General features: G+C 39.3%; 2 protein-coding genes across 5 annotated transcripts in view; both read left to right on the forward strand.

Moving 5' to 3' along the window:
• The first annotated feature begins 217 nt into the window (after positions 1-217).
• LOC106908165 (RNA-binding protein 4.1-like) lies at positions 218-4,727 on the forward strand. Its single transcript, XM_014974159.2, has 3 exons — positions 218-327; positions 1,686-2,109; positions 2,570-4,727. Exons 2-3 carry the CDS (start codon positions 1,704-1,706, stop codon positions 3,421-3,423), a joined length of 1,260 nt encoding a protein of 419 aa, XP_014829645.1. The 5' UTR covers positions 218-327; positions 1,686-1,703; the 3' UTR covers positions 3,424-4,727.
• Positions 4,728-11,232: 6,505 nt separating this feature from the next.
• ehbp1l1a (EH domain binding protein 1-like 1a) overlaps positions 11,233-12,857 on the forward strand; it is a 30,436-nt gene continuing 28,811 nt past the window's right edge. For 2 of the 4 annotated variants that reach the window (XM_088015730.1, XM_014974165.2), the window contains exon 1: positions 11,235-11,494. In XM_088015730.1, coding sequence (XP_087871856.1) covers positions 11,391-11,494 — 104 coding nt within the window. In that variant the 5' untranslated portion in view covers positions 11,235-11,390. Of the gene's footprint in view, positions 11,495-12,857 lie in introns of all 4 variants that reach the window. The other 2 variants (XM_088015733.1, XM_088015732.1) reach the window with 2 other exon arrangements.

Genomic DNA, 12,857 nt, shown 5'->3' on the forward strand with positions numbered 1-12,857 from the left:
GTTAAGACAGGTGGAGCTTTCATGATGATTAATCTTGGCTAGGTCAAACGTTTGATGTGCAAATGCTTGTCTGTCCCATCACCGTAAAGCTGTGCATTCTGTAAAGTCAGACGTTTATTTTGAAGAAAACTTTTGATAATGTAAAGAAGCGCGGAAAAGTATATTTTGCCACAATGGTATTCGGAGGGTAGTAAATCTGAAAAGAACACGGAACACCTCCACTTCCCCGGAAGTATACGTCTTTCCGGTTCCGTGTGACGTCAGGCGGTCAATGGTGCAGTCGCCATTTCATCTCTGAAAACGTACAACACAGGCTGTAGTTTACAGGTATGAATCCGCCTAAAACTTAAAGAGCGCTATCTACAACTTATTTTGTAAACGAGCCAACTGCACTGCGTGTTTTGCGTGAACGCATAATTCCTTTTAGAAGTGGATGGACCTCCGACTTTAGCTTTTATGCTAACGTCTTACAATAGACCATTACTAGGCCAGCTGCAAAGCTTTAGCATGACTTCGAAATGTGCACATTTCGAAGTAAAAAACAAACATGCATTGTTCATTTGTCCCACTGTGTGCGTCTGCTTAACATGGAGTTGTGCTTACTGTTCTGTGTTAATATTCTGATAAGCTAATCGTAAGGCCGATGTTTTGATCAGTTCTGTTAGCCAATTGTTAGCTGCAAATCTACACTGTGCTGCGTGTCCACTAAAAGGAGGCAGGGCAGTGATTACTCTGCGTGTGTATCAAAGATAAGTGTGTAACTGTTTTACATGAATGGTTTATTCCGCTCAACAAAATTAGTAGGCAGCATTTCTAACTAGCAACGTAAGCGTCATTTGGTAATTAATTCTAAAATAAATCATTTTGTTTGAGGAAAAAAACACCTAGATGATACGAGTATGAAAATGAAGGCTCAGGTGTTGGGGTGAGCACCGACTTTTCAAACAGGTTGATGTGGTTAGATTGGGACAACATTTTACTCCAATACAAGCATAAAGTAACCGCCCGAGATTATTCTTATAAAAGTTAAAAGTATTTTGTTAAAATGCTGCTTAAGCCAAGAGTAACTGTTTAGATCATGTAATATTTAACTGATTTATTGAGACAAAAATATAAAATGATATGCAAATCCAGGTGTCTTAAAGACTACAATGAAAGTTAATACAACAAATAACCTAAATGCAAATAGAATTTGGTCAGAGTAAACTTTCCCAAAATCAATATTTTTCATATAAAACGAATACAGTAGAATTTCTCCCCCTCTACACAATACTTTTTTAGTGTTTACTGTAGGCTTAACTTACAAAATAGAACATTTAAATAAACCCATTAAGAAACAAGATGTCTCACTTTAACATAAGCTATAGATGTGACTGTTTCTCTGGTTAAAATAACTCTTTATGCAGTGATGATACTCTGAAGCTAGAGTAGAAATTTTACTCAAGCAATTAGCACAAATTGTTTTTATCTAATGTGTAACATTTATATGAACTTATTTGAATTTCTAACCAGAAGTGTGAATTTTTGTGTTCCAAGTTGAATTTATATGTATTGAACCTTCATTATGGTTTTTGGTTGTGATCATTTTGGTGAACCCTTTAGAGGACCTTTGAAATGCCACTTATGTACTCTCCGAATAAGAAAACGTTGATTATGGATTAATGTTTTTTCTGTCTGTTTCTTAGTGACAGGGAGGATCCAAGATGGTGAAAATCTTCATTGGCAACTTGTCGTCTGACACGACATCAGATGAACTCCGCTCTCTGTTCTCCCAGTATGGCAAGATATCAGAATGTTCTATTGTGAAAAACTTTGGCTTTGTGCACATGGATGACAAGTCAGAGGCAGAAGAAGCTATACGCAACCTGCACCAGTACGAGCTTAATGGCCAGCCATTAAATGTCGAAATGAGCCGAGGGAAGGCAAGAGGATCCACCAAGCTCCATGTCGGCAACATCGCGTGTACCAATCAAGAGTTAAGGGCCAAGTTTGAAGAGTTTGGCTCTGTGGTGGAGTGCGACATTGTTAAAAACTATGCTTTTGTTCACATGGAGCGAGTGGAAGATGCCATGGAGGCTATTAATAAGTTGGACAACACAGCTTTTAAAGGTGAACTTTTGGGCTGGGCTTGATGGGGATTTTTTATTAATGATCTAACATCAAGAATATTATGTTGTTAGGTTTCAGGTAAGTTCCAGATGAAGCTCAGGTGAGTATGTAGAGGAAAGGCAGCATTATTTTAAAGCTGTTATTCGTAATGTCACTGGTAGTTTGTTGGAGGGTTTTCTGCAATGCTGACTTTAAGCTAAGATTTGACTTAATACCCAATTTATCTCCCTGCCCAAATGTAGCCACTTTAGGCTAAGTGTTTGTCAAAATGAAATTTTAATTTGTTCTTTATCTACTGCCAGGGAGATTAAAAATAAAGTGTTCAAATTTACGGATTACAGCTTTAACAATGGTGTGTTTTAAAACTACTTTTTGAGGTGTGTTAGCATACAAGGAAATGTCTTGTATTTAAATATATCATTTGCAGCAACAAGTCCTTATTGAGTGTTCTCTTTTTAAGGAAAACTGATGAGCGTGAAGCTATCAACTAGCCGCCTGCGTACTGCGCCGGGAATGGGAGAACGATCGGGTTGTTATCGTTGCGGGCAGGAAGGCCACTGGTCCAAAGAATGCCCTCTAGACCAAAATGGCTACCAGAGAAATGGCTCAGAGCCAAACTCTGAGGGATTCGATTCCTCGAGATTCGGCGGGCGTGGTCGCAGCAGGGCTTTTCCGGACTTCAGTGCAGCTCCGGATTATGACGGCAGCTACGGTCCTGCTTTTTCCCGGGTTTCCGCTCAAAGCAACAGCATGGCGGGTTACAGAGGAGGTACGGGCTATGAGAACGCAGTGCGGTATGGGCCACCGCAAGCTTACGGCATAAGCGCTGTCGCTGATAATACCGTGGCTCGGATGTACGGCAGCGAGTCGGCATACAGGAGCAACGCCTCGGTCTATGGCGCGGTACCAGCCTATTCGGTGCGACGGTCGCCCTACGACGAAAGGGATCCGTACGGGGTCGTGGACTACTACGAGAAGTACAGGGCCAGTTCTTACGGAGGCACTTATTATGACGACCGACGTGTTGTCCCCGTGCCTGGTCCAACAACGCCAGCCTCCACAGCTGTGAGGGAACGGGTTCCCCCCACTAGCATTGATCCATACGTGTGTCCTCCCCTCCCTCCTCCTCCTCCAGCAGCCCCGGTGTCTACATACTACGCACGTGACCGGAGTCCGATACGGAGAGTCGCCGGCGACGCGGCTGGATACGCATTTGAGCGATCGCGGCTTTCCCCGGTGCCCGTGACTCCCAGAAGTGGTACCTACGAGCATTTGCGTGATCCTGTTGCTGAACGGGCACGATATACTTACTAAGCTTTGTGTGGTTTAGCCAAGTGGGAGCAGATAAACGATCAAGCAAGCAGAATAGCCTAAGTGCCACTGGAATCACTGAGAATTTCAATTGATGGTTTGAGTCAGGATGCATTGTGTTGTGTATGACGTGTGGGTGGGCAGCCTAGATGGTGGTCACAGAGATTTAGCCAGTCAGTAGATCTCTGTTCAGTGGAGTGTATGGAATATTCTGCTTTGTTCCCGTTCCAGGTTATGTTGCAGTGCAGTAAAATAACTTCCTTTCATTTTTGTACTGATCTGTTGTATTTGTACAGTTCTACAATGATTAAGCCAGTGTATAGAAGCAGGTTTTTAGTTCCATTCATGTGACTTGTCCTTGTACAAGTTTAGCATATATTATCATATGCCTCAAATAAAGTAGTGCATGGTGAATATGTAAAGGTCAAACATTTTTACGTTTCCATTGTGTTTTGTCCGTGCTAGTGTATTGTGACAGTCAAGTTCACATTGTTACTACATATATTTTTAACAACTGCAGATGTAGTTTAAGTACCGAGTGCATCCAACATAGTAGTGCAAAATCAGACAAGTGCAGAGATGAAATTAGTTTTTTGTCGAGGGTTGGGGTCTAGTTTAAAAAAAAATCTTGTATTTAATTTGAGGGCTCTTTGATATGAAGTTATTTTTTAAATTCTGATTTCATTGACCGTGATGAAGCTTTAGGTCTTCATGTTGTAATGCAACCTAGTCTCAAAGCAAAATCATGTTTGCAAGCACAAAATCTACTGGGTAATTTTCACAGCTGGGACTTTTTCTTTTAGTTTGTTTTTACCTGTTTTTAAGGAGTTCAGCAATGCCACCAGACTGTCAGTTGGTGGCCTTTGGTCAAGAAGAGATCCTGAGCTTGTCTCCTCTCAAACTAACCATACTCAGCATCTTATTTTGGGCTCTGCTATTTCCTTATTTTCTATTTAGCTGTACCTTTTTCAGAAAATGCATTAGAGTCCAGCGCAGGTGTTAATACTGCAAGTAGGAAGTTAGGGTTTCTGAAACCACTTAGCTTGACTGAAAAACACGTCTGTAGTGAAATAGCTTTGTTTGTGGGTTTCCGGATCACTGCTCTCGGCCATTCCAACACGTAATTTTCAAAGCTGTGATGTGTAGCACTAAAAAGTAACACCTTGAAGCATTGTGCATGAACAAGAAGGTCCATGTTTGTTTTTGTGAGACCAGGCTGTGTTATGTTCTAATGACGTGACTTTAGTTTGCTTATTCTCTCCTGTTTCCTTTTGATTTCAATAAATTCTTTATAGTGTAAAAGTTCACCAGTGTGTTGAGTTTTACTTTTATATTAAATGAACTTTCAAACAGGTTATTAATAACATATTAAATTAAGTTGAATTCACATAAAACTCAGCAGCTCAATGAAGAGTTAATTTTGTCTAGAAAAGTGTGAGACATATTAACATGACAAAGTGTTGAATAAATTAGTTGAGTTTTTGCAACTTGTGACTGTATGATAGAAGAAGACTAACTTTAAGACAAACTATTGCAAAACAAGTTTTGTCAGCCCTCCAAAACCTAGAGCAGGTATGAACAAGATTTTGAAAAGATGTCAAAGTGGTAGAAGGGAAAATCTGGAAATGGTATGCTTGGGGAAAAAAGGAACGGTAGGGGAAAACTAATGGGAACAAACATGACTCAGAAGATGAGGTGTTATGAAATCAGCTGATGAAAATTAAAATTCCTTTAAGAAAAGACAAATGTAAGCCACCACTAACAGCTAAAGGGAGAAAGTTACTCTAGACCAGGGGTCACCAACTCCAGTCCTCGAGGGCTACCATCCTGTAACTTTTAGATGCGTCTCTGCTCAAACACACCTGGATCAAATAAACTGCTCGTTTCCAGCCTATTGCAGAGAGGAATGAATGCTGGTGAGGGAATTCAGACATTTTGGAGCAGAGGGGAATCTAAAAGTTGCAGGATGGAAGCCCTTGAGGACTGGAGTTAGTGACCCCTGCTCTAGACAAAGTCAGGTTGTTTCAATGACCACAAGATGTCAGTCAGGCTATAGACTTGTTATCAGGTATAAATGTGGGTAAAGTAATGTGTTTAATACTCTCCAAAAAGCTAATATTGATTAGGGGGATGACAGGATATTTGAGAAAATCTGAGGTTGTGCTGCAGTAGATTCTCCTTTTCTCCAATTCTGCCTTTCAACCCTCCACTCCATAGTTTATTTCTTTCAGGGAGATCTACGGTAAGTTTTTAATTCCAACTTTATTTTTACATTATTTTTGGTAGAAGCTGGATAAAGCAAAAACAATGATAGTTCCAGTTTGCAGTTACTGCAAGGTCATGACAAAGGGCAGGCAAGGAGTTTGGAGTGAAAACTTGGATTGATAGCTTTAATTAGGAAAAAATACATCTTAATGCATATAAATTTTGCATTTCACTTAATTGTGAAATATTAGAATATTTTTTTATCCAACAATTTTCTCATAAATAGAAATGTAAACTTTTTTTCTGTCAGGATTTTAAATACACCACAAATTAGGCCTAGTCTACAAGTAGCCAGATATCTGGGGAAAAATATATGTTTTAGCCTTTCATCCACATGAAAACTTTAATTTATTCACTAAAAATTATTTATGAAAACTCCGACCAAAGTGGAGATTTGAGAAAATTCTGTATTTGTGCATGCATCAGAAAGTACAGATTTGGGGTTGTGCAACAAATATTGCGCCAAAATATCTACTTGATTTGAGATGATTCCCAATGGACATTATCCTATTTAATAACATAGTTTAATACGCTGTTCAAAAGTAATTCAGCCTTTATATCTTCCACCCAAATGAACCTTCTAGCTAGCGCCATGTTAAGAGGAAGTCGTGGTTGTTTTGAAGCGATCTGATTGGTTGACATAGGTTTTAACTATGTACCTCACTGCCTCCTACAGGTATGGTATGCTTAAAACAGCGCTCAGTGACGTATTTGTGCAAGTTCATGCGGATGAAAATTTTCTGCAAACAAACACGTGTGCATATTATTTTTCAGAATTATATGGAGGAAATATTCATTTTTATAAAAATGCTGCTACATATATACAAGCCCTAAGAGCCACTGACGTAAGTGCTTCAGTGACGTAACAGGTACCAAACCTGCCAATCGCTCACAACATAACGGTGTAGCTCATGCATGAAGTCATCAGTCCTGTTAGGTCACTTCCTTGACTTGCCGAAAGCACAATGATGGTGTGGATCTGTGGTAGGAGAACATCACCTAGTGCCTTTCAAAACTATTCCCAACCTCTAAACACCTTCACCTTTTACCACTTACAGTCCCAAACTCTACTGTATTATACTGGAACTTTGCTGTAAGCTACTGAATAATTGGTGAAGTGGAAGGAAAATTCTTACAAAAATGTGTTTCAAACTCTCACGTACTTGGGAATAAAATTCTCTACAGTGACCCAGTGATTTATATGCCAATTCAATAAATTTGATTTGATTAATTTATGTTAATTATGATGATTTTTGCTTACAGGTAATGAAAACATGACATCTAAAATTTGAATATTACATCAGATCATAAAAATATATATTTTTTATAATGTGTGCTTCATGAAACATATGTTAATTACCCACTTAAGGGTTATTTTCAAAAGGTTCTTTCAGTTCTCTAATTTATTGAATATGACTGTATCTACATATTTTTCTGAATCTCCTTCAGAAGTCTGTGTAATTTAGCTCAAAGGTTTCTTTAAGAACCTTATTGAGCAACCAGCATCATGAACCCAGCAGCAGGTCAGGGAGAGCAGAGAGGAGAGGTTTAGCAGAGTTAGGATCCACTGTAATATCCTGAGGTCTGACCATCTCCCTAAGCTCTGATCAGCTCATTGTCTGATCATGGAGAGAGGATGGAGCTGCTGACCTACCTAGACATGGTAACCCTAACCCTTGAACTGAAGTCTATATACAACTTAATGGTAAATCAGACACCATTTATACTAAACAGAATCTTAATCAACTAATATGACTAGTCATAAACCAATTTTAGATATCTGGAATGTAAGTGTGGTGAAGTTGCTTGTATAATAAAATGGCCTGCCATATCTGTTGATCCTTTTCACCATTTGGTATGGGATTTTTTTTATTTTTTATTTCAAAGCAGTAACCGCATGGCTTCCACCAACAAACGAATTGTTTCTTCATGAGGCTCAAGTCCTTCCAGTTCATGAAGCCAGTGGACACATCAGTGGAGTGGTGTTGTCCAGATGTAAGGTCCAAGAAAGAAAATTACATCATTAGGTATAATGAGCTGTTTAGCCATCAAGTCGGACTAAGAGAAGAAGACAGTGACTGGGGGAGCCAAACGTCCAGTTTTCATCTCTCATGCAGTCAGTTAAGAGGCTTGATCCTCGGCAGTCCAACCACCTCAGGATCCCCAGCTGAACCCTTAGAACCCTACCTGAATCCAAGAAGAAAAATTCTGATTGGTTTGCACAGAAGCTGGAATCTGGGTTTTATTATTTTCTAACTTTAATCATATATTAATGTTGGCTTGTCCTTTCTGTCCCCCTCTTGGTACCGCTGACAGACAGCTCACAGGTGTCCGGATAAGCCAAGCTATATTTACAAAGGTTATAGATGGAAATGTGAAGCATGATACCACTGGGATCTTATTACTCTAATCTCAACTGCATGTTTCTCTGTAGTTTACTCTCCAAAGAGGTCCTGTAATTTGTTGTTAGATTTCTCCAAAGACAGATCAAAAAGACAATCAGTCCTTGGGACAGTTTCCAAAGATCATTTACTTCCACCACCAGTGGAGTCTTGTGCAGTGAGTGCACATTGCTTTACTTATGAATCTCTTTGTCTTCATAAGTAAAAGAGCAACTCTTTTGATGATTCTTCAAACTCCTCTGTCAGTAATTGTATTAAGTGCACCAGCCTGTTGCCAGGTTATGGTGAAATTCTGTTCTTAGCAGAATTTCACTGGATTTTGGCTCCAGTCCTTATTATAACACTTAGAAATTTAGATATGAAGCTTTGGAACAGTAAGACCTCTTTCCTATTACCAACTGTACCAGTGTGAGTAATAAGATTTTTAATTTCTTGGCCATTACCTGATATTCATTTGCATATTGCAGAAAGAATGATTTCTAAAGACGGGCAGACTTCAGTTGGTTTCTTGACTTTCTGGACCTTTTTTGCCCATCTTTTTCATAAAATAATTTGTGGAGAAATATATTCAGATTTGTGTGTGTGCATGGTTGTTTGTTCTGTCTGTCTCTGTGTTGCCCTGCAACAGACTGGCGACCTGTCCAGGGTGACCGCGCCTCTCACCTGGAACGTTAGCTGGAGATATGCACCAGCAAGCCTCCTGACCCCACTAAGGGACAAGGGCTTACAGAAATGGATGGATGGATGGATGGATGGATGGATGGATGGATGGATGGATGGATGGATGGATGGATGGATGGATGGATGGATGGATGGATGGATGGATGGATGGATGGATATATTCCAATTTGTTTTGATATGTGTTTTACTTGGGTAGCTACCTACAACTGTTGCAAATTTCACATCAGAGGAAACATACGGAAAATATTTACTGGGAATAATTTTGATAGTAAACACTCACACAACAACCATTAGGAAATAAGTATAACTACAGTCTAATAACACTTAATCCTGTTAGAATTTCAGAAAGAACAACTAGGTAAATAAACTGACCAGACTGGCCAGAAAAAACATAATTTCATGAAGACTGGGCTGGAATACTCCTCCTTCTCTTGTCTTCTTTGTTTCTTGCTTACATGATTTTCTGCAGCCCAGTTGCAGCTGCTTCTGAGTGAGGAAGCATGAAAATGTGTTTGGAGAAGAGGAGAAAGGAGGGACGTTCACAGGGGATTTGGTCCCTCACTAACAACTTCAGAGCAAAGGGAAAAGGCTGTTTACTGGGAGAATGTGCACTAGGACCAGAGAGTGTGACTTAACATCAGCAGTAATTATAGTTTTGTGAGTGTTCCAGAATTATAAGTACTATGATGCATACAGACTGATTACCAGAGGATTATATTGTCCTTCACTTCACTTGGAATATATCAACATAGTATTTCTATGTAGATATGTTCCACAACCTGCTTTCCTGTCTGACCACTATCAAATAAAAGCCATTAAATCTGGAAAAAAAAAGAAACCAAAAAAGAAGCACTGCAAACAGAAATTATACACTCAGTTTTAAATGTATTGTTAAAAAGGCATTTTATCCCCTGAGCTTATGTTAACAAGGAATTGAATGTAGGAATAATGTGAAATGCTTATCCACACAGCATCATTAAGCGTTTTTATTTATTAATTTAGAATAGAAAATCTAAAAATTTGGTTTTAAAGGTCACACCAACTATACCAACAGGAATAGGTAGGTTATGGATCATTTGAGAAAAGCAAAAATAAAAATTAAAGCAGTTTTAGGAGTTTATTTTTAGATGTACACAAAGTTCAGTCATGTCAGTGTTGCTCTTTTACTGATAAATGTTACGCTATTTGCTACTATACCTGTATTTTATGATGGCTCTATGAAGCTGTGGTTCATCAGCTGTTTGATCTAACTGCCTTTGTTCCTGTGTGATGGCAGGTAAAACCTGGACAATTAATCACCAACTTGTATTGCAGCAATAATAAGAAAAGATGGAGCAAATTACACACTGATAAAAAATGTATCAAAAAGGTTTTAAAGTTAGCACAGAACTTTTAAATGGTATAACCTTTACAAAGACAGCCAATATCTTTTGATTTCTCTCAGGAGACTTTACTTTGTAAACCTACAGATCAATATATGATTCTGAGTTAAAAGATATTGCAAGTTCATGTTCAAAAGATTTTTCCTCATTGTTTATCTCTTGTATACTCTCAGAAGCAGCATTATGTTCCCAGCTGCTCAGGATAATGTGGAGGGATAAAAATAAACTCCATGTTGACCTGAAATAGTCCCTGAAGCTGACACTGGACTCATGACATGGGAAATGCTCTCAGACTGGCTCAGAGATAATTTCTGTTTTTGTATTCACTGCTTTATAATAACCCTCAGCAGAGCATCATGGAAACTTACTAACCTCTGCTTGGCTCCTCTAAGCACTATTTATGTGAGGCCCTGTTATTTGTTCTGGTTTAGTTCCAATTGTCTTTAGCAAGTCACTTTTTTATGAATGAAACAGTTATAAACGTTTCTAATAAAACACTTACTAATTTAACCTGTGTACACAAAACACGGACCCTTTAAAGAAAAGCTAAGCTAGAAAGTATTGCTTTAAACACTATTCAACAAGTAACCTCATGTGCAGTCTGTTATTGTTTTATCCATAGAGGATTGTCTCTTTTTTGTTTTCTGTTTTATGGTACTAATTTAGAATTTCGCATAACGCCCCAGTTTCGTTATTACATACTCCTGCACAACGGGAAGTTACAATATATGTGTGACTTGTAAAGCTCTTGATAGAAAAGTCAAGTTACAAAACTACATGGGAGGACAGGAAGTGCAGATATTCAGTATGACAACAACAACAACAATAATATTTTTATTATTAATACAACAATATTATTATTATTATTATTATTATTATTGAGGGTTAATATAATAACCCTGAAATCTTACAGAACACCATATTGGTGTTCTTACCGAGCTACTGACCATGACCGTGTGCTTACTTCCTAAGCCGCTACCTCCAAAATACCCCTGTGTTTGTGATACCTGACGTTAGGACAAACACTCCTACAAGAACTTTATTTTGAAAGTCATCGGGGCGCGTGCTCCAGTTAGTCTGCGCTAGCTTGATGCGAACCCAGACTTGCCTGAGGCGCGTGTGTCTTTCAACACCCGTGAGTCACTGTCCCTCGTCCCGGCGGTGAAGCAGCGGGGGTCTGCGCCCTCTGCGCTGTTATGCCGCTCTGAATCGCCTCTTTGCGGGAACTATCGACTCAGACATGACTTCAGTCTGGAAAAGACTCCAGCGAGTCGGGAAGAGGGCGTCAAAGTTCCAGTTTGTTGCCTCCTTTCAAGAACTCGTAATAGAATGCACAGAAAAATGGTAAGTGTATTAATGTTGGTATTTGTTAAACAGAGGAAGTAGTGCAGGTTATCCATTCCTCTCAGTGTGCCTGGTTCTATTCAACACACATTAAAGGGACTGACTGACAGACGTAACCAGAAAGGGATGGAGGGACTCCACCCGAAGCACTCCGTAGTCACCAGAGCTGCCAGGCGTCAGGGATCCATTAACCGCTTCATCCGAAAGTCCGAAGTAAATACATGGATCTTTTCACCTTACTGTCCCACACTTTAACAAGCGAGGCGGACGTTGGAGCTTTTAAATAATAATGCATCAGATGAAACCGAAATGTTTGCGGGGTAAAACGCACTTCTTGATTCTAGACTCAGTCTTGATCATTTAGTTTCCCTCAGTGACTGAATAGAAAGTAGTTCAACTAGAATGAAAGAATGTATTGTTGGACTCGCGTATTTTCCTCACAGTACTACTCAGATGATGTCAACATGTTGACAAATGGGTATTTCTCTCCTGCGTGGCCATTACTTCCGCGTTTGTTTTTGGAATATAAACATCAGCTGTTGTTTCCATGGGGTGTGGGAACTCTTACCCAGAGAACCGTGACATACTTCCAAAGGTTTTACAAGTCTGCCTCTGCTGTTTCTCTGGGGTTATTTTTGATTTATTATGTATGCACTTCCATCTATCCATCCATCCATCCATCCATCCATCCATCCATCCATCCATCCATCCATCCACGCACCTAGGATGAGATGGTGCGAGGGTCCATCAACAGGTTGCAGGTGCTCCAACACATTGCTCACTTCTTTCTGTTGTATCTACACTCTGAGTTGTTATGTGTGTTAATGGCAGTTCTTTGTTCACTATTATCTTATTAACATTCATACATCATCTTTGAATTTCATAAGGATTCCTCAAAGTACTCACAGCACGTTCTCAATTAATCATTAATTCAACATTACATTTTCATGTAAATTTGTTTTATTCAGCAATATTTGCCTTTAACTCAGAGCTGCCCTCTTTGGACTGAAAGGTGGCCACTGTAGTAGAATGTTCCTATTGGTTCCAGCAGTACATCTTGGTTGAGTTTATGTCACAGACTAAGGTCTCACTCAGACACGCCCCCTGGTGGCGAGTCAGGAGTTGGAATAGCAAGTTGATGGATGACGTTCCTCAACTTTGCTCATGTGTGAGTCTGACTCATTAGCAGTGTTGACCATACCTGCCAAATCTCCCGTTAAGGCCGGGAAGCTAGCGTATTTAATATTTTCCCATAAATGTCCCGTATTATAGTAATTGCGTAGTTCACTTAATTCAAAGTTAAATAATTTAAAAAAAAATAAAATTAAGACTTCATAAAAGTATTTAAGAACAGCAATTACAT

Source organism: Poecilia mexicana, unplaced genomic scaffold (genome assembly GCF_051168715.1).
Source record: "Poecilia mexicana isolate PSO_F unplaced genomic scaffold, ASM5116871v1 scaffold_18, whole genome shotgun sequence".
NCBI classification, from domain to species: domain Eukaryota; kingdom Metazoa; phylum Chordata; class Actinopteri; order Cyprinodontiformes; family Poeciliidae; genus Poecilia; species Poecilia mexicana.

Excerpts from the sequence above, each read along its gene's own strand:
- LOC106908165 (XM_014974159.2), top strand. The coding sequence starts at position 1,704 with ATGGTGAAAATCTTCATTGGCAACTTGTCGTCTGACACGACATCAGAT. Across the intron at positions 2,110-2,569 it reads GGACAACACAGCTTTTAAAG|GAAAACTGATGAGCGTGAAG; the intron begins GTGAACTTTTGG and ends TCTCTTTTTAAG.